Source organism: Periophthalmus magnuspinnatus, chromosome 19 (assembly GCF_009829125.3).
Source record: "Periophthalmus magnuspinnatus isolate fPerMag1 chromosome 19, fPerMag1.2.pri, whole genome shotgun sequence".
Taxonomy (NCBI): domain Eukaryota; kingdom Metazoa; phylum Chordata; class Actinopteri; order Gobiiformes; family Gobiidae; genus Periophthalmus; species Periophthalmus magnuspinnatus.
In genome coordinates this window covers 8343052-8365972 of record NC_047144.1, presented here as the reverse complement: position 1 = coordinate 8365972, position 22921 = coordinate 8343052, and the positions used below count along the sequence as shown (strand labels likewise).

Genomic DNA, 22921 nt, shown 5'->3' with positions numbered 1-22921 from the left:
GTTTAAACATTCACATTCCTGCTCTTGGCCCTCATTGTCTGCGCACAATGGTGTATAAATGTGTGTGTGAATCGGTGAGTGTCTATATAAAAAAACATGACCATTTACCATTTAATACTACTATTACTACCATTACCTCCTCCGCTCTGACTCACTGCCCATTGTCGAAATACGTATAAGTACTATAACTGTAACAATAAGTCCAAAATACATTTTCGCAGTGATTTAATTGTCGTTAGTGAGTTATCAGTGCACTTGCATTTTTAAAAAGGCATATAAAATGTATGTATGTGTGCTCGCTAAAGTTGCTCTTGTAGTTTTTCATTAAAATTAAACAGTACGCAGTAAAGAAATTTTGAAATATTCAGTAATAAAATTGTATAAGACACTTAAGACAATTAAATGGGACTACGCCAGGACGGACAGATTAGATTACATGTCACAGTTGTTAGAGATTCGGAATTTGCAGCTTGCTATTGTCTGTTTGGATATATTTATTCTGACACGGGTAACGTAGTGCAGGAAAAGTTTGCTGCAGCCAGTGTTCCAGAAAGTGAGGAATGGTACACCTTGGGGTATAGGAGCGGGTGGCCAAAATGCTCGAGCTTTTTCTTGCACTACTAGTGAAGAGCGGTAACAGCCCCCTCTGGGAGAGAAGGGAAAAAGAGGAGGGAGGCAGGAAAAATAGGCTTATCATCAGAGAAAACCCCAATGTAAAGTCACGTGGAGCAGTGTGAAATTTAAGGAAGCGAGTACGGTTAAAAGGAGGGATAATGGCATGACTACAGGGCCGGGTAACATTGTCAAAGATAATTAGCTCCTACAGCTGTTCAGATAATACATTCAATAAACGTGTCACTTATTTGCATATGGGGGAGTGGTGGAAGTACTCTGAATGTGTAGTTAAAGGAGTGGGGGGTCCATCTCCTGAGATGTGATTGCTATAGGCCTGGAATGCTCCACAGTATCACATTAAACATATCTATCTTGCATTTATTAAAGCAGACCTATAATGACTTTTCAGAGCCTTTAACCATGTTATAGTTGTAATTACTTCTCATTTACTCTCTCGAAGTTGTATTTGAAGTGATTCTTGCATGTTTGAGCAATCTTTAATATAATTATACTTTTTAAGATGCCATATTGTCAATCAATCCCCGTTTTCACCTCCACCAGCATACGCCCACTCCTCTGTACTTACTTCTTTCTCCAATTATATCATACTAATTGATGATATGCATAGGATTCAGCAGTGTCACATATGAACATTACGAACAGACCAAGGGTGCACCTTCTTCCCTGAGGTTGCTCCCACTAGTGTTGCAACAAGTTTGATTGATAGCAGGGCCGGCACAGCCTATAAACAGACTAAGCAGCTGCTTAGGGCCCCGAGGCCACCAGGGGGCCCCAAGAGCCCCTACATTTATATTGAAAATAATATAATATATCAAATTTTAATGGACACAGGGCTTGTGTGTTTACAGCAGCCTAAATATCCCTCTAAAACAATCACATTTGTTTATATCTATAGTAGCAAAATATCTACCACTCCGTACCTTTGTTTTTGAGTCGGGCAGAGGTGAGGGCAGCTATGTGTTTACACTGATGCAAGGACCATTTATAATTTAATTTTAAATTTTTTAAATTTAAGCCCACTGTCGCCAACTAGAAGACATTAAAATTTACTAGAAACGAAGAATTTTTTTTTTTGAATTTCAAAAATCTTGACCTCCCTTATATGTTTGTGTACTGTTCTTGTGACTATGGTACTTGTGGATGTTTTCAGTCTGATATTAGTCATATAAAGCAAATACAATTTGAGAAGATGATGAGAGCAGAGTCATAATCTTGTCAAATGTGAATCACCAATAGCTGAGCCAGGAACCATCTGCTGTTGGGGGCCCAGAGACAAATTCAGCTTAGGCCCCCTGAAAGCTAGGGCCGGCCCTGATTGACAGTGTTGCTAAATACCTGCCCCCTGCTAAACCAGTCGTGCAGGCGGGAGGGGCATTGCCTTTCTCCAGATTGGCTATTCGGTTGCTATGATACTCATGGTCGGAATTCTAAATATGGATCTCGGCTCCAAATTCGCCCCTATAACTGCTAGCGTCATTTGGCTGAAGCTGAACACTATGGGCGACGTCATAATCCCTTGAAACAAAACAGGCTCAAATGACAATTGAAGTGCTCTGACAAAAATCATTTCAAAATGTGTACTTTTAAATATGTATGATTCTAATAAAGTAACTTACAAGCACCGATCATGTTCCAGCAGCTGGTTAAACACTACTACAGTACAATTTTACCACACTAGCCTGTATAATTCAGGCTAATGTAAAGTAGGAGTTTTGTGTGAAATTTAAGAAAACGAGATTGAAAATGAAACAGAATAATGGCATGACTCGGGGGTCCGCTGTAGTCAAAGCTTTCAAAGATAATGCTGTTGATTCTGATAAGAACAAAAGGGGAGAAGTGAAAGGGGTGGGGGGCTGCTTAATGTAATCTCATATGGGATTAATTCTGTGAGCGCGGCAGGAGAGCGGCGAGGGCCAAAGCGCCTCCTAATAATCTGCAGTTTAAAATGTAAAGTGTAATTAAGGCACTAGCAATGAGAAGAGACCTGAGAAAGGACCCCTGTGGTTCTTTAGATATCTGCTGTATACTCTAACTGCATTAAGAATCCACTGGACCCTGGCCTTAGTTACGATGTATTCAACCTGATATCCTTATATAACCAGGATACAGTTAATTAGCGTTTAGAATTTGTCTCAGTCTTGTTGTTTTTAGTTTTGATCAAAATAGTTCTTTTAAGTTTCAGTCAGATTTTAGAAAAGCATCCACATACACACATACTGCACTAATAGAAGGGCTGAACTGGGACTAAACCTGGACCAGACCAGTACAAAACCAAGTCTACATCAGGACTAAACTGGACTCAATTCAGAACCAAACTAATAGTGAAAATGCTCTCTACATCTATAATCCATTTAGTTGACCTAAATAGATTTTTTTCAATTCAGGTATTATCATTATTGCAGTCCTACATAGATCTGTACCATGTATAGACTTGTTTTTCTGTTCTCAGTTTGTATAGCCCGGTTTGAAAATAAATCCCTTGAAATACATCCATATTATGGCATTCACCTTTCTATCTAAATGGTAAATAGATATAGCACTTTTCTACCTTCTAGGCACTCAAAGGGCTTTACATCAAGGAACCACCCGTCCACACACATTTATACACCACTGTATGCAGACAATATAGTGTAATAGCAGCTTTCAACCTGTGGGTCTGTGGATCTGTGAATCTAACCTCTCTAACAATGATTTTTATGTCAAGTGCGGGAATCGAACTGCCAACCTTCGGATTTTATTGCAAAAAATACATTAAAAACATGTATTCTTATTGTGGGTGGGGTCGCCGAGCAAAAGATCTAAACTATAACATGACTTGGTGGTATCAACTGCTTGTCTCCATGGAGATGGATATGTTTAATGTTGTAATGTGTAGAACTGCATAAAAAGCAATAATATTTCCATGGGGATAGGTGGCGGGTCCACCAGAAAACTTACACAGTGCACCTTTAACACACTTACCTCATTCATAATTTAGCAGTGTCACATAAAATCTCAACCACAGACTGAATAAAGTCAAATGAAGCTCATCAAGAGTAGTACTTGTAGGGGCAAAATTGGAGCCGAGTTGCATATTAGGAATTCCCACTGTGGGTATCATAGCAACCAACAAGCCAATCCGTAGCCAGGCTGTTGAAGGTACCGCCCCTTCCCGCCCACTAATGTCCATTTTTATATATATATATATATATATATATATATATATATATATATATATATATATATATATATATATACAGCCTATGATCTCAACAGAATGCTAGAAGTTAGTTTAACATCAATATCTTAAATGTTAATTATAACTTTAGGCCCATTCAGACAAGAACCTGTCCGTGTGCGGCCCCCTGCTGCTGTCCTGTCCTATCACAGTCCTGACACTTTGCATAACTGCTCACACCTTCTTCTTTTGCTGTGAACTTAATGTATACTGAAAGGACTGAATTAGCTTAGCCCAGAAACAGCTCCCCTATAGAGTCATCTAATATGACATTAAATCTTTGTTTCAGCCCAGTGTGCATGGAGCGAGCGTGAAGGCCAGTGACGCAGGGACATCTCCAGCTATCCTCATCAGAGCCCTGTCCAAAGGCAAACGCTTCAGGTAAGACAGTAATGTTATTATAGCAGTGCAATGGTATGGAAAGGAAGAACTTGTGCTTTCTAACACGTGTCATGAGCTTTTCAGTAACACTTAATAATAACTACATCTTAATTAGCCTTAAAGGAACTGTATGTGGCCTGTGCTCTTACTCAGTAGATTCAACAGTCAAACCAACCCCTGAGGATTTAATATGAAGAGGTAATTTTAAACTTTTTTCAGAGTAACTTCTAACTATTATAAAGAGTTCAAAAGAATAAATAAATAAATAAAACTTTTTAGGGTTGCTGTTGTTCCAGTGTGGTCTACAGCTCATTGATGTGAATCATAGGCTCATTGTGCTTTCTAATTGGATAATCATCATGAAAACCAAAACACCAAACTATATAAATAAATATGACACAATGTGCAATATATTTGTAACTACCAATGTAGTGGCATTACTAGTGTTATCACTAAAAGCTATGTTTGATTTGAACATGGCTACCTACCTGTGTGGGCCCTTAAAGCAAGAAGGAAGGTTTAATTCATAGTGAACACTGTTTATTAGAATGATTCAGGTTTAGTAACTAGTACATTAAAGGGTTAGGTGTTAGGGGTAGGGTATTAGATACACACAACGCCTGAATAATTCTTAGTAAATTATTTGCTCATTATGAACTGAGCCTCTGTTCAAGCTTTATTAAGGTTCGTAAGTAGCCTTAGTGTAGTTATTATTAAGTGTTACCTTATCTTTTCTTGAAATATTGTGTTGGGTCATGATACGTAGATTTAAAACATCTAAAAGATGATCTAGGTGAGGTCTCTATGGCAGGATGCACCTTTCTGACAAATATTATGTAGGCTATACACACACAACTGGGTAGAGATCCAATCTATATTCTACAGGAGCCAGATGAGCCCATAAAATCATTACACATCTGTGGCAGTTTCTCGCAGTCACACAGTATAGACAAAATCTTGAGTCTGCAGAATGTTTTTGATCCACCTAAAAAGTAAATATCTGGTTTCTTTTGAGAAGTGCCAAATTCCTCATAATTAGTTTTCCCAGTGTCTGAAAGAAGTGTTGGAAAGCTTTCATCTTCACCCATGAATCACCTGACCACTAAAGTGACCTTGCCCATGTCTTATCTGTGAGGTGTGTCTATGTATCTGAACTGCTAATTCCCCTGTGCTACGCCTCGTCCTTGTCTCCCCACAAATACAGGCTTAACCGAGTTCATTCCTCCGCATATAAACTCTATTTGACACTTGTGAAGCGAGAAAATTGTTCAGAAAAAGTCATTTGATTAAAATTATAGTTTTGGCTTCAGACACAATTTCATTACCTGAGTGCACCACACCTCTGCGGAGTTGCTTGCCAGATACAAAAGTATATAACAATGTCTGGTTTCGGATAATAGTCTGGCTTCTGTAAATTCGTATACGCTTGCTCAAACACATATTGTGACAAAAGGAAATGTAACTGTTTGATTTGACCAGCATTTGGCTCCAGAGTGATGACAAACGGTGGGTGAAAACAAATAGCTCTGACTAGCCGTCTATAATATCTCCTGTTTACAGAAGGCTTTGATTTGCTGTGAGTGCTGGCTTCTCCCGGCCTTAATTCAATTGGTTTGTCCTGGTGTGCTTTGGCTGCACTCTGTAATGCAATATACAGATGAAAAGACGTTTTACTTTGGATTGAGTCTCTGAGTGCATCTGAGCCACCTGCCCAATTCAGAATGAGGGATGGAATCAAAACAGAAAGAGTGATTCACTAAACTCATAAAAGCGTATTGTATGCATGGGGGGAAAAAAAACAAAAAACAGTGGTACTAACTAGGAAGTGATAAAATACTAAACGTGGATCAGTCATAATGTGTGGTTGGAAGTTCTATTATAACTATACAAGGGGAATTTGCAATGTTATGTACCTGTGTGACCAAACGCCAAACTACAGAATGATATCGCTCTTTATTTTTGTTATACAGATCGACACATGTGAAACGAAGAAGTTCATTGGTCACCTAAGATTTACAAATAAAATCGTCCCACCCCAGATTAAGTTTAGTGCTGTTATATATTTAAATGTCCCCAATTGGCTAATCCACCTGTCACTCACGCCCATTTGAACGGGGAGCTTCACCGCTGAAAAACAATTGAAAAACAATTGAACATCCACAAATGAACCTTATCATGTTTTATTAGGGTTTAGGTCCAGTACAGTCTCGTGGTTTCCGGTCTTCTCATTTGAAATAATCATGTCTTAATGATGAATAATGATGATTCCATAATATGTAAACATATTTTACTCTTGTTAATTTAGCTAACAGAGAAGGCACACTTTCAGACAGTTTTTGTTTCATGTGAATAGGTACAGTAAAAGGGCCCATATTACACTGTTTTCTGATCTGTTATGTTGTTTCCTCATCACAAACAGACCTGGAATTGTGTTTTTTTTTTTGTTTCATTCACACATGTTTAACGCGAAAACCCTGCATATTTAGGCTGAGTTCTTCTCTCAAACGGAAAACACTCTGTTCCACCTTGTGATGTCATCATGTGGTAATACAGGAAGTGTTTTACTGTGTTTTTAAACTCCACACTCCTTTGCTAGAATCATTTAGATCATTTCAGCCATGGAATTACCAATCTTTACTGAACTAAAGGTAAAAGCTGTTAACTTGAAAACTACCACTTCATGACATCACAAGGTGGAAGGAAAAAAAGCATTTTGAGATATGGAGATGTAGACAGACTTATAATAAAGAGTTACTCAAATGTGTGAATGAAGCAAAACACAACTCCAGGTCTGTTTTTGAGGAGGTAACAGAATTATAACATAAACCTGCAAAAATATATTCATTTTGAGCGTTAAAATTCCGTTCATATGGCCTCCACCTCAATTTAAAACTATGGGCAGTTTAGATTGATGCCGTGTGACCCCAACCTATTTTGGTATCAGGACTTATTCACCATCTCAGAGCCTATTTCCTCAATCTTATGTACTCCCGTGATACCGCCTACTCTCCTCACATCAACCAGATCTGCCATTTCCCCCTGGTTACTGTCACGCGTTGTCAATCAAACGTCTCACGCAGGTGGGAGCGGGTTAACAGGAAGTGGGCGACTAGATTGTGATGGATGACACGAACGCTATAGCCATTGACCCGCAAAAACCACAATTCTCTGAGCTGAGAACTGTCCCGTAAAACACATGTCAATACCGTCCGTCAATATTACCACCGAAGGTTAGCTAGGTATCATCGCCCGCTTGTTTAGCAATTTATCATTTCATCATTAGCAGGCTAGCACGGGCCGTGATGTTGATTTTGAGTGAAAAGGCCGCTTCCATATAATGCGCAATGATCTGAAAGCCCATAGTCAATCATTGTTTTCATTTGCATTGTACAGTCTGATCAATCTCCCTGAGACTGAATTATGAGGAAATTGATGTTGTGAGGGCAAATCAATATGCTAACGCTGACTAGCTTGGCATTTTACAAGGAAAGATGGCCTATTCATTTGTTTCGATATTAGAAGGATGACATGATAACATTGAGTACATACTGTATTCTCTTCAGGAAATTAACTGGTAATAGGTAGTGCATTTGAAGTAACAAGATAATGCACTGTATTCACTCGTGTAATGTTCAGTTATGGTTGTAAAGTAACACATTTTTAGCTCTATTTTTTTATTTAAAGCTAGACTGTCATAGAAGTTAAGCATTTTTAAATATAAGATTGTAGGTCCAAGCATAGACTGTATATATAAATGGACGTAGTTAACCTGCTAGCCGCCATGTTCCAAACAGGAAGTGATCATGGGCTACGCTTCCGGCTCCACTGACTCTGGCTCCAATTCACGTTAAATTAGAAAACTGCTGCCCCTCTGTCTGTAACTGCTGCTGTCAGGCTCATTATTATGATTTAAAGTGTTCATATTGAGACCCTCTACGTCAGGGGTGTCAAACACATTTTCACAGAGGGCCACATCAGCAAAATGGCTGCGCTCAAAAGCCCAGATGTAAATAAATGTTTTAACTTTTTCATCAACTGTTTCTGTATTTATTACTTATTCAACTATCAAATGTTGCATATTCATTTGCATAGGTGTAAAAATATAGCTGTGTAACGGTGTATCGCCTGATAAAATAACATGTTAAGACCATCGTACCTTTTTAATTTATTCTGTCGAGAGCCACATAAAATGATGTGGAGGGCCACATTTGGCCCATGGGCCTTGAGTTTGACACATGTGCTCTACGTGATCCCGGTGTTTTTATTTTGCTATTGTGTCTATAACTCAATATATAAACATTATTAGCAGACAAATCCATTGCATTCTTTACCTATTGTTAGCAACAGGTTTGATTGACAGCGTTGCTAATCACCCAACCCCTGCGAAACCAAGAAACTCTGTTACCTGCCACAGCTTTGCTCCAGATTGGCTCTTTGGTTGCTATGATACACATGATCAGAATTACTAATATGGACCCTGGCTTCAAATTTGTCCATTTGACTTGAGCCGAACACTATTGGTGACGTCACACTCTCTTAGTCCACTTCTTTATACAGTCTATGGGTCCAGGACATATTAGCAACAATCACCACATAGTGATTCAAATAATAAGACAGGACAAGAGGGGTGAGCTCAAGTGAAAAAACAAGAACAAAAAGGGAGCTATGAAGATAAAAAAAATGGTAGTGATCAAAAAAATAACTAAATAAAAAAGGCATATCTGGTAGAGTGCAGTGTTCTAGTTGTTTTACTCTTTATTGAATATTGATATAACCATAGACTGTCTTACCCAGAGGAAGCAGGTAAATAAAAATAGATTTTTAAAAAATAAAAAATAAATAAAAAGAAGTTGGCAAAACCCACTACCGCCCACCCCTAGCCTAACCTGCTACTATTTACTGCTACCTTAACAATAATAATAATAATAAATTTGCCAATGAAACCATTTGATTTGTTTCCAGTTCCAGGAGCAGTGAACAGGGCGCACTTCTGCTGTATTTAAATTCACATCAGACAGAGCACCTGCTAACACTGCCAAACGCTTCAGTCCACATTAGCCATGCTTATTGTTCTACTGCCACACACATTATTCCACCGCAAAATCTCTGTTCTGTCTGCTAACTGTGAATTAGCGAGCATTAGGACATGTTTCATTGATGTCATGATTTCAAATTAGGCACTGAGTCATAAATAATAAAGCTTCATAAACTATTTGGAGAGTCCCATGTGCCTTTTCCATCGCAGATTTTTGACCCTATTGACCTTATTTGGCCACGCCCACTTTCGCCTATAAACACTCCGAGACGCGCTTTCTTTGACGGAATCCAATGCTTGTTATTGGTGAATTCAGGGAAAGTTTCACCTCAAAAATATGATATAAAGTAGTGTTGATGTTGATGACGTTCATGTGCGCCAACAATTCTCTGGGAGGCTTTAAAACGGCTCTATATTCCGAAAAGAACTCCGGAATAAGGTGAATACGAGGAACTGGGATGGTCCTGTGTCGCTATGGTAACGATAACTTACTTTACAAATGAGGTGTAGCATGCAGAAGTAAAAGTAAAAATAGCTGTTAACTTGAAATCTACCACTTCATGACATCACAAGGTGGAACGGAGCATTTAGAGCTTTAGAGATACAGACAGATGGATGTGTGAATGAAACAAACCACAACTCCAGGTATATTTTTGAAGCGGTAACAGCATTAACATTTTAACATGGCTAAACGCTCACTTGAGTCAATTTTAGGCAATATAGGACCTTTAAACTCGTCATTGTTGTAAACTTGCATGCTTAACAACCACTTTTAATAGCAATTCCCTCATATTGGTTATAGTTGGGTAATGTACTGTAAAATTGAACTTCTTGTTATTGATTCTGAGATGAAATTGTCTCAGCTCTTCGCAGGGTGGTACCTTGGGTGACCTGGGTAGTATTAAGTGGAAAAATTTACACAGTCTTAAAAAGCATTCCCGTGGAGCGCACTTTCTATAATTTACCTGTCCGACTGAGTGCAACAATTATGCAGCAAAACACAAAAGCTTCCACATCCGTTAAGTTAACTTTCACCTATGGCTAATAACACAGTATGATAATGCATTGTGTAGTCTTTTTCAGTATTCACTATTTAGCGTTCAATCAGGTGACCTATTGCTCCCATATGCTAACGGAACTGCTAATTAACAAAGCCCGTGACACCAAAATACCAGATAAAAACCGCTTTTACCTCTCCTAAATCTGCTTTGAGATACTTTTGTGGCACATTAGCTGCGGCGTACCTGATCTGCGTTTGAAGAGCTAGCTTATTGGTAGTGTTCATGCAGGGCTGTGCTTTGAAGCAGACACCTACTGTCCACAGAGCAATTTTAAAACAGTGCGCGGTGGCAGGAGGCAGGCGTCTGATCATTAACGGCAGCAGGGCGTCCATAAAATGCTTATTTTCACAAGGCCGTGTAAAATAGGTCCCTTGTGTAACGGTGAAGCAGAGGACTGGAATGGAATATTAATATGACCCCGCCCTCTGCGCCGTTTAGCCACAATAGCCCATCAATGCTAAATTGCGCTGAAATGACAGGGTTCGATCTTGATTTGGGGTATTTTTCTTTGATTACTGAAGTTGTAGATAAAGTTATATCACTACGTTTAACAAGTACCGGTGTAATTTTGAACACCAACGCAGCTGATGCAAAAACAGTGAGGACTTTTACTTTGGCAAACCCAAAATTCCACAAGTAAAGCCTGTTATTGAGCTGTTATTTTAAGTGTTTAAAGATGCACCATGCAACTTTTACTGGTTGAAAGTCTGCCACCTGTTTTTCTCCATGGAGGTTGCTGCTTTGCTTCATTAAACTTGTCTATCTCCATGGAGACAATAAGACGTGTGGAGGTACAGTTTAGCAGTAAAACCCATGTAATCAGATAGATATGTTTAATCCCATATAGTGGAAAAAAGCAATTCTATCTCCATGGAAACAAGTTACAGTTACAAGTTCCCCCAGTATAAATGACTTTATCAGCTAAAACTTTGGGAAAAAATTATGCATTCTAACCTCACCATGAGATAACTGGTTCAAGTCTGAGTAAAGCCTGTTACTAAACTGTTATTCTAAGTGTTTAAAGATGCATCCTGTAACTTTTCTGGTTGAAAGTCCGCCACCTGGTTGTGTCCATGGAGGTCGCTGCTTTACCTCATTAAACTTGTCTATCTCCATGGAGAAAAAAAGGCGACACTGCAAGGCCACGTTACGGCTCGGATCTGTGTAGGTATCGTTTCGCAGTAAAACGAAACACGTGTAATTGAAACCACATTGATACGTTTAATGCTACACAGTGGAACATTGCAGAAAAAGCAATAACATCTCCATGGAAACAAAAAACTGGTTACAAGTTACATAAGATTTAGCAAAAGACTTCAAGATGCGCTGTTAAGTTCGCTCTGTACAAATGACTTTCTCAACTAAAACTTTCAGGGGAAAAAATGGGTTTTGTAAGTAATGTTCTGAAATGAAGCTTAGTAAGAAGAGCAAGCACCTCTAACCATAAGATACCCGGTTCAAGTCCACGTCGGGGTACTATACTTTCAATGCCACTGGTCGATAATGTATTTCGTACATCGTGTCACACAAGACTTTGCTCAGACGATTCCCGATGGTAAAAAACAAATGCTCGCCTGTTACATTTCCCATTACTGTTGTTTGCAAAGCGCTACAAGGTTACTTACCACTACAGGAAGCAAATTAAACATTGATTAGAATCGGTAATGAAAGGTCAATGAGATAAAGGTGAGCTGATGAAACGGTGGATACGCTCTTCCCCTGACGCCATGTTGTTTGTTTGTTTTTTGTCGTTTTTCTTGTCATTTATAGGAGCAGTTCTTTGTCTCTGAGTCCAGCCCAACAGCGCAGAGAGAGTAGTGACTTCAGCACCCCACCTGTACCGAGAGGGCGGCACAGACTATCGAGCGGTCTGATGGAGGGTGCTCGGGTGACAGGGAACAGCTACCGGCATCTCCAAGAGGACAACACAGCTGATATGGAGTCTGTGAGGAGGTGAGGGGTCCTGTCAGCTCTTTTACTGCACATTATTATAGGTTTTGGGACACAGTGCTGAATGGGATCACAATGTCACTATGGTGCCGTTGTACAATGTAACAAAGGAAAAGTAGTAAAGTACTGAGCTGGAGTAAAATTTGTGTTATCTGTACATTACTTAAGTAGATTTTAATATGGATACTTTTTACTTTTACATGACTACATTTGAAAGCAGGTGACTGTATTTTTGACCACACTACATTTTTGAAGTGGACTGAAAAGTAAAAGTATTTTTGGATCATTGTTTGAGACCTGCTGAAAAGGCTGAGGGTTTATTTTTAACACATTTGTAGTTAAAGCAAACACAAAAATATATAATTAAAAACAGCGATTGATTCAGTTGTTTCTGTTTCAACACAAATCTTTACTAAAGCTTTATAGGATCTCAAAAACTGTGTGAAATCTTACTACTTTTTACTCTTCAACTGCATTTTTAGACAGGTGCTTCAATACTTTTACTTCAGTACATTTTGTCATGGGATACTTTTACTTTTACTTGAGTATTTTTTTTGCTCTGGTATCTGCACTTTCACAAAATTGAGTACTTCTTCCACCGCTGCTATAGTATTCCGAAAAATATGATGTTATTCATTGTGTATTATTATGTGTCTATTGGGGATGTCAGGATTATGACACCTTCACAAAACAACAGTGCAATCCATGGTATAATTGTTTTCCCTTCTCATTTACCCACTGGGAGGTTTAGAGTTATCTCTGCATGTTTAAATAATCTTTATTTGCCACTGCTCTGAAAATCTCAGTTTTCACCATCACAATTAGTGATTAAAGTGAATAGTCTTGACATTTATTTTAAATGCTGATAATTACAACTGTTAATTTATCTATTCAAAAGGCATGGACCTCCAAAGAGTAATTAAACGTGGCTATAAAATACAAAAATGATACGTTTTAAAGCTACAAGTTAATTAGATTTTCTTTCACCATAGACGACAGATGTGAAACCTGTTCCCCCCTCCCCCGTCCCCTCACCCGAGCACTATTCCCGAGTTAGGACACTATTTAGGGGCCATGTCAGTTTTAGTGGTGTCCGAGTGTCCGGTTGGTGAAAAAGTAGTGCATTCAAACTTTCCCACATTGCACCTTGAAAAGCAGTGGGCATTAGTGGTCACTAGGCCGACTAAGCAGATAAAAGCTCTGGTTTATTGCACTATTGATCTGATTATGAATAAAACACTCACACTAAATAAACCATTGCTGTATAAGGTTGCTAGTGTTAGCCGCTTGCCTTATCTTATGTTTACAGAACGATAAATTCCACATCTAAGATTAAACAAATAAATAAAAAATCCAGTCCGTTTACGTGTGATCCAGCTTCGCAAAAACGTGTATGGTTATTATTAGTCCATAAATACTTGTGTGCCGGTCCAATTTGATTATTATTTATGACAGAAATCAAGTTTTTTTCACCCAGATGCCAGAGAGTGCACTATATAATCTGCTCAAGAGTGTGGGGCTATGTAGTGAATGAGGGGTTAGGGGCAAGGTTAGACACAGCCCTGACCTTTGTTCAGGCTCTTCTGTTGGGCTAAAGCTGTCATATTATCAGACAGCAGTAATGTAGATACCATCTAGTGGTGATATATGAGAATACACAGGGGTCGGTCAACCAGTGTAATTACAGACGGCGGCTTTAAGAGTATCATTATTTGAGGCTCTTGCATTGTGTACAATTACCATTTACAAAATCAAACATGATAATCCCTGATATGATTAGGTCACTTTTTGTTTCTGTACATTTTTTTTTATTTGTTTACATAAAAATACATACACTTCAAACAAAGCAATAAATGGCTGAAAATGCTTAAACAGAAATGATTCTTAGTGCATGTTTTGTGGCTGCATTAGTGAAAAATAACCCCCATTGCCCCCTCACAGACAGTTCTACGGTCTATAACCTTGGACTAACTGAGGTTAAGCCAGAGTGGCACTGGCTCCATTTTGGGAGAGGAACTGCTTTATGAGTTCTGAGTTCAAATTGGAGAAGTGTTTTGTGAAATCTGATCCCGCCGTTTATAAATGGAATCTGCCTTGGCCCCTCTCTCTCCCAGGACTGTCACTATTCATTTGCCGGATACTCTTGATCTCAAATAGTATCAGAGGGTTAGGGGAAGTCCAAAAATCCAAGCGTGCGTGTGCATAATCTAACCATTCTCACTCGCTGCTGGTCTCTGATTGAAATAGTGCTTGAATCATTGGCGTTATCGTGGGTTACAAATTCGACAACAGCACCCAAGCTAATTAGCAGATGACGCAGTGGCAATGCTCCCTGTCATCCACAATGGGTTTGATTTGGGAGCTTAATTGGTTTATTGAAATCTTCATGGTTGGGCATATAAAAGCAATAATTAAATTCAGTCTGAGAGGGAGGACTGGAGTTATGTCGGGTGACTAGCAGAGAGAGGGGAGGATTGTGGTGGGTTGAATTCAGACGCATTGGAGATTCTTTTACTTTTAATTTGTGGCAACTTAAGTTCCCTTATGTTCCCTAATTTTACTATTTTAATTCATTCCAGTGGTTATAATTTCAGAGAAAGCCACATATATTTATATGCAGATGATGCTGTTTTGTATGATGATCAGGCCCTTTTAAAACTACTGATTTTAATGAAATCCATAATTCCCTCATAAATCTTACATTGTCACTGAATGCAAATAAAGGATATGTATTATATGAAGTATATAATTTTTAAAAAGTAATGTCCAAGCTACAAATCTTTACACACTAAACGTTACACTGGTTGAAAGAGTTGACACTTGACACTGGCTTGATAAAAACTTATCCTTTAAAAAACATATCTTGGAATTATGAAGCAGTTTAAAATCAAAATGATCATTTTATGACAGAAACTAATGTTGTATCCTAATACATTTCAGAAAAGAAATACTGCAAACAATCATTCTTTCCGTGTTGGATTATAAGGTTGTGGTGTACATAAACACTTTGGCTTCTGCTTTAAAACCATTAGATCCTCTCTTTCACTCTGCCCTTCGTTTTATTACAGGTGATGGATTTGAAACTCATCACTGTGTTCTGTAAGAAAAAGTGGGTTGGCCATCACTGTCTGTTAGAAGAAAACTGCACTGTATGAAATTTATAATGGACTACTTCAAAAACTCCCAGAATACCTCACCTTTGTTAATCATTGATATCAGATAACATTGATTTAATACCAGATCACATGACTGCATAAGGCTGAGGACGAGCTGCACCAAAATTGAGACAGGAAATAGTGCTTTTAGCTGTTTTGCTGCACAAAAATGGAATACACTCCAAGGAAAAGCAAAATTGGATACGATGATGACATAATCACAATTTAATAATCTGTTTTAGTGGTTTATATGGACTTATATACTTGTTTTTTTGTTTGTACTGTATTTTAAACAGGGCATCCATGAAAAAGAGAACGCTGATTACAATTAAAATAACGCAAGATAATCCAAGTTAACAAAGAAAACAGCAGAAAGCACCTCTAATTCGTAACTTATTCAACCCTCTACAGCTCAAATTTTATCGTACTACAACAAAAATAACAAAAAGCTCCCCACTTTCCCAAAGAAAAAGTACCCACGGTAAATATTGAGCCATGAAATATATTGTTCCAGCTTCCATATATTGAACGATAAGTCGATATCATAATTATTGTGACTGTGGTGGACAGTAAAGTGAGGTATTACTCGTTTATATACTTTCTACATTGTGTCAAATGTGGTAGTCGTGGTCCAGGGGGGTTTGCAGAGTGCATATGACAGAAAGTGTATAATGTTGGTCTAATTATAACTTCAGGTGGGTTATGGTGGGATAATACTTGGGGGAAATAATTATTATAGTTGCATAGTGGCAGTTTGTAAAGAAAAGTTTAAGGAAGAAGCGCTGAGTTTTGATTCAACCACAAGTTTGGTGATCAAATCTTAAACTACGCTCATTATTGTATTCCTATGGGCAAGTACTTTTGCTTGTGTGACTGTGTGTTTGGTGGTGGTTGGCATAAAGGCGTAAAGATAGCATAAAACAGCTGTCATGTCTTAGCGATATGCATACAAACTATAATGACTGACGACTAAACTGGCATTTTTTTCCTTTTTACAGGCCCATGGTGGCAAGAATTGGCCTTTTCTCACAATGATATATAGTACATGCTACATAAATGTTTGAGATTCCCATTAGCAGCGGTGTTGTAGATGCTCTATGGGTCATAACAAATGTAACTTATGTCAGTGTTTCTTAACCCTTTAAGGACTGAGTACATTATAGACCATTATAGCTCGCCTAGACTTTTTTTTTCTTTTTTTAGCCGTAAAAATCATATTACAGGAAGTATCACAATGTACTTTTGCCCTTTTGCAAACAACTACCTCTATTTTACATATCCATCCTAATTTTTCCATTGATGCATTAAATAAGTGTAATACCAGGTTAAGTAGAAGAAAAATATAAAAAACGAATGCACTTTTGAGTAACTTTTATGCAAACAAACAATGGAAAAACTATCTGGACAGTTCAGAAACACTTGAAATGACATATTTGAACAATAATCAACATTTATATGAGAGATTATGCAGATTGTACTAAGAGTTAGGTTTTTACAGCCCTTCCTATGAAAAAATGTCAGGTGTTTATGCAGCTAAGACACTGATTTTAATTGGAATGTTTACTAAAGAATATTTGAAGTTCTACAGTTTATGAGTTTGTATCTTTGGTAAAATAAGTAACATATTTAAAGAGCCTCATGCCGCCGTCTGAATTTACATGAAGCACAATTGGTTGCGGAGTTACGGTAATGGAAAGTCCACAACCGCGAGTCTATCGGTGGCGATAGCATCCGACGCTATAGGGTTAAACTGCGGTGCATGTAACACATCAGGTGGTACTTGGACAGCTCTGTCTAGTTTCAAGTTCATTTTAGCTACGTTTTTGGATAATAATGTTTTTTTTTGTTTAGAACTATAATGGAAATAATACAGCTCTATTTTAGACCTGGTTTAGTCCTAGATTAGACCTGGTATAGTCTTGTTATAGATTTGATTTCGATAGCACCCGGAAAGCCAAATCCTTTCTTTGGTCGTACTTGGTGTGAAAAGTTCGAGCGTCACTGACTTATTCTATTCCTTATCCGTTATTTACACACCGTATATCCCCACAAAAACGGGGACACAAGCGAATACAAAGAGGCTTTCTTACAACGCATTTATCCTATACAATATCCAAAAATCCCGTTGAACGCAAGAAGAGGGCCAGTGTCATGTCAGGTAACTTGCTGACTTGGACTTGGAGAGAGCGAGAGTGAATTCCGCTGGATTAATTTCAAGCTTTTTTTTTCCCCACCCGACATCTTTTGCATTCTAGCCCGCGTCTGCTGCTTGTTCTGGTGTCGAGTAAGGACAGCGGGCCGCCCTATTTCCATGGCTATCACGGGGGAAGGGGAGAGCTGCTGGCACTCATTCAGGCCTATATTAAAAAGCAGTGTGCACAGACTTACTCTTTTGGCACAACCACCTCTCACTAGTTAGCTATCTGGGGGATGGAATAACTAAGAACGAACTGATCGAGCTGAGCATTGGCACTAGTTGAGAAAGTAGAGGCTGTGACTGAAATAGTAATGTTAGAACCTCAACACAACCAGACGGACTTTGTCAATTTTGGATGGAGCGACTCCCGAAGAAGAGAACTGATAGATAAAATACTGCATTTAACAGCGATGGTTAGGAGAGGTGGGGTGCGTGGGGTGGGTGGGGTGTCAAAGAATCTAAATTAAGTTCTATAATTACAAAGTTTCTTCTAGACTTTTGCCTTCTACAAGCAGCATGCAGGAGTCATGCCATGTGCCAAAACAGCAGGCACCTACATTATAAATGATGAGAATGTATTTATATTGTGTCAATCATTAGACAAGATGATTGGTGTAATTTTCTCAGTGCAAACAAATTAACAACAATGTTTGCTACCAAGTATGTTAAAGCAAATTATGAAAAATCAAGATCAAGATTAGCAGTCATATGAAAGGAGACATAATGCAGAACTGACTTGTGTGAGCTGCAAACAATGGTTTTCCCGAGTTGTACTTAACATGATTTGTGCATGTTTCAATTGCATGTTGTCCTGCATTTGAAGAAGACCTATTGTGCTTGCGTCTGCTATAGTTATAAATTATAATTTTGGACATTTTAAATGGCAATATTCATCTGAAATGACTTATTAAAAGAAACAGAAAACTGCAGCGCCCAATGGGACCAGATGTCGCCGTAAACGTCATCACAACAAAGAGATCCTCTCTAGCCACTACCCGCCCATCACACCAGCGAGCCTCAGATTATTTATTCATTTGTACCAAAATGACTACGCAACGCTGCTGAATCTTATGCATATCACCAATTAAGAAAATAAAACGTGAAAACTTAGTAAGTAGAGAGCAGTGGACGTATGCCAGTGGAGGTGAAAACAGGGATTGATTAAACATTGCATACAGATTCACAAGTCACTCCAAAGACAACTTCAGGTGAATAAATGGTGAAGGGAAACAGCTATAACATTGTTAAAGCTCTGAAAAGTCCATTTTAAGTCTTACAGAAACGTTATGTTAGAATTAGATTTTAAATTTAGACATGTTTGGTCTCAGTTGGGTTGCCAGTTTCAGTGCTGAAATCCAGTTGATTAAAAGGACTCTCTCTGATCTTAATACTCACTATAACCCCAGCACCTGCAGCCAGTCATTAATCAGTGCTAGTGCAGCCTCTGTTGCTAAGCGCTCAGGCCACATGCTATTCGTTTAATGGCTCAGATTGCACCAATTTCAAGACCCTGTATTTGTGCCAAAATGGCCAGTCGACACTGCTGAATCTCACTTGTGCATGGCCAATTAAGCTAAATAAAAATGGGAGCACAAAGTAAGTACAGGCGAGTGAGCATCTGAGATGGGTGAAAACAGGAATTTTCAGAGCAATTCTTTAAAGAGAATAGAGATTACTTAAACATACACAAATCACTCTAAGTACAACTCTGAGTAGGTCATTGAGAAAAGCATAAAAACATTAAAAGCTCTTTAAAGTTAATTTTGCATAATATGTCCTCTTTAATAACACATAAATACCCACGCTGTAGCTGCCACTCTCATCACAATCTGTCTGAATCTTTCAAAAATCTGTCAGTCTTTGATTTTTGAGCCTCGGTTTTGACAGCACTCTTTAGCATACAATCCTTTAGCTGTCACTGACTTGCGAAATGCCCTTGTTATGAGTTATGTCATTAATGCTCTCTCTCCCTGACGTCTTTCTTCTAACTCATTCACAAAGTGCAGAGAGATACTTCTATTCACTATTAGCACGTCTCCCCAGCTCAGCCTCTTTACAATGACGGTATAAGATCCAGTGCCAAAACTCTCCAAGTGACCCATTTCCATAATTTACATTTTTAAACAAAGCTCCGTGGAGATCAGCACTTCTTTTGGATTTGGAAAAAATAATCCCAGAGCAATCACTCAACCGCACAACACACATTCACAAATTCCCACTTTTCTCACACGGAATAGCAAACAATCCGTAATGAATTTAATGAGGATTCAGTCTAAAAATTCACAAAGCTGAAAAACTGTGATTATACTTTTCCTCTCGGTTTGTTGTCTCAGGACTGTCTTAGAGTTCATTAGCTATTGATCATTCTTTTTGCCAACATCAGCTGGGCCAAAAATGACCCATTTCTTGCACTTACATCCCGTATAACACAAGCAGCTCCTCCTCTCTTTCTCTCTCTCTTCTCTCTCCTCCCTCCATCCATCTTGTTGCCATGGCGACCGGGTCTCATCTCTGTGAACAGAGAGAAAGATAGCGCCGACATGATGAGAGGTGCAGCGGGGGAAAGATGGAGGAGTGTTAAAGAAGAGGTGTGAACATTGAACTAAAAAAAAAAATCAGGTATAAAAAAAATCTCAGTGGCAAATTGTAATTATCAGATTGTCAAAACATGCCGTGTCAGACGAGCACGCATTTTAATTCTCAAGATATTTTTAGAGAGGTTATGATTGATGTGCAAGTGTTTACCTCCAAGCGTGCGTCTTCCTCTTGTTTAATACCAAAGGGAGATGGAGTGGGTAAATTGAATTATAGAAATCTAGTTATGCTACAAACAGTCTCAGACGGTTGACAATAAAACGCTAGTGTCTCCTACGGCAACTGCCCTGGTGAGGCCCAATCTGAATGGAGTGTTTGCTAACAATGTTAACTTCCTTCATTTGCTCAAATTGAAGGCGAGACACTGCCAGTGACTACGAAAAAATCTTACATTTTGAGATGGCAATGAAACTTCTGTACTAAATAAATGTAACAAGAAGTTGTTTGTTTTTTGTGTTTGTACAGTAATTACTATATTGACCTATTGTGTGGGAGTCAATATTTATCATGGGGACTTCTTTTTTGCACTAGAGGGAACATCTTTTTTGTTATTTATTCTTCTTATTATAATTTTTTTTGCCCTGTGATTTTGAATTATGAACTTCTATGATTCATTATAAACATAAACTGGCTACGTAATTCTGTTATTTATTTTAACAATACATGTGTTTTTTGATACATAATTAATTTTGCTTTATGGTTTGGTTTCAATATTATCATTTATCATCTATATCTACTTAAACAATATATCATATATGTTAGGTTATTTAGGACATATAAATCTGACAAATTGAACTGAGTGTTGTTATATATATATTTTTTGTTTGTTTGTTTGTTTGTTTTAGTAGTTTTTTTGTAAAAATTCTAATTTGTTAGGTTGGTGTATATATAGGTATGAAGGCGTGACACCCTTTGAATCTTAAATGTTGAGAAAGCAAACTGATAAAAAACTAAAATTTAAAACAACAAAAAAACTTTTACCTTTAGTGTCAGGTCTTAAATTCCGTACTTAGGTGTAAATACGATTTTTGTTTACACTGATTCATAAATCCCAGCTTGTTTTTCTCAGTGAACTACAGTACTCATAGCTTCCATTTCCAGGGAGACATGTGTTTTGTGATGCTACGATCTGCCACACTGGGGGAGCTTTTACCTGTCAGACGCCAAGCTGCCAGTTCATTATCGTGTAGACTTCATATCACTGTAAAAATCTGCCCCAAAAGGCAATATTTTGATAAATTGACTTTCCATATGCCAGCTCGGAACGGAAATGTGTGTAAGCTCATGGAAATACCGTAGATAGAAGAAGAGGTAAACAACTTCCAGAATTGACAGTCATACCATACATTATATTATCATCTGCCAATATATGGGTTAAGATAGCAGCACCAGCATTACATTCACCAGCAATAAGTGTGTTTGATTGCACAAATCTCTGAATACTGACCGATGCAAACATTTCAAACTCAATTTTGATAGTATGGAAAAGGCTTGATACTTGATACTATCTCAAAACATGCAAAATGTCATTGGCTAAAAACGCTCCTGCTTTCCTAGTTCGTTAGAAATGTATCTCTTTCATGAATCTTAGTTGAGTAAGCGCTGATTTGGTAAAAAAAAAAAAAAAAAAGTGTTTTGCGACTGTATTCTAAGTATTGTGCAGATGAAATGCTTCACCCTTCTTTAACAATAGGTAAAAGAAGATAGTAAAAGTCCACGGGATTGACAAATGTAACTCCATTCCTCCATTTTCTGCTTTTCAGGTCTTTATCATTTCTCTGAGGGATAGGGCATCTCAAACAGAAAGGTCACCATGTAAATGAATGGCGATATCATTCTCACACTGCCTCTCTCTGCTCTCTCCTCCCTGCAGGTGTGAAGGTTCAGCTGGTGGACGGGTTGGCCCTTTCCTCAGCAGGACCTCACTTTCTCACTTCACCATTCGCAAGGGCTGGACCGAAGTACCGTGCACCCACCTTGACCGCACTGGCATCTTTCTTCCACCCTCGCTGCGAACCTGCTCCGTTCCCATCATCCCATCTCTCCAAGCGGGCGACCCAAACCAAGCGCGGAGCCCGGTTGGCACGACATCATTGACCACTCTTACCGACCCCAACTCCTCTTCTGCTGCTTATGAGACAGTTGTATTCGGGGCTAGCGCTAACTCTTCTAGGCAAGTTAGCGCCGCCATGACAGCAGGGTCAGCGATGGAAGTCAGGCGGGATTTGGACCGGGAAAACATGGAGGCTCACAATGAGACTGGGAAAAAGGAGATGCAAAACACAGGTTTGAAGGCGACAGGCCAAAGAGGAGTCCAGGAACTGTGCCAAGGTCAGACAAACCTGGAGTCTGGAAGTGCAAACTGTTCCTTGGCTGCAACTGCCGCACCCAGCTGCCGAGCGGCTGGTAGCGGGCGCGCCAGGCCTTCCGCGAGCTGATTGGATTAACTTTGTAAAGCTTCACAGACACTGTCTCCAATAAACTGTAATACCGTTGGCGTGGCGATACAGGATTGTTAGCAGGTGGGCCCATCTGTGTGGCGCTGTCGGACCAATAGCAGATGCTCGGATATTTGGAGTGAACAGATTGAACTGAGGAAAAAACAGTGACACGACAAAAAGAAGTTACACAGTGAAAGAGAGAGAGACTTGTGAATACATGTGATCCAATACGGACAAACAAAGGCGGGACTCG

At 38.8% G+C, this 22921-nt stretch overlaps 1 protein-coding gene across 1 annotated transcript in view; it reads left to right on the top strand.

Annotated features, from left to right (window-relative positions):
• nrg3b (neuregulin 3b) overlaps positions 1–22665 on the top strand; it is a 334276-nt gene extending 311611 nt beyond the window's left edge. The window contains exons 7-9 of the mRNA XM_033985213.2: positions 4143–4234; positions 12101–12283; positions 22101–22665. Coding sequence (XP_033841104.1) covers positions 4143–4234; positions 12101–12283; positions 22101–22665 — 840 coding nt within the window. The remainder of the gene's footprint in view (positions 1–4142; positions 4235–12100; positions 12284–22100) is intronic.
• The last annotated feature ends 256 nt before the right edge of the window (positions 22666–22921 follow it).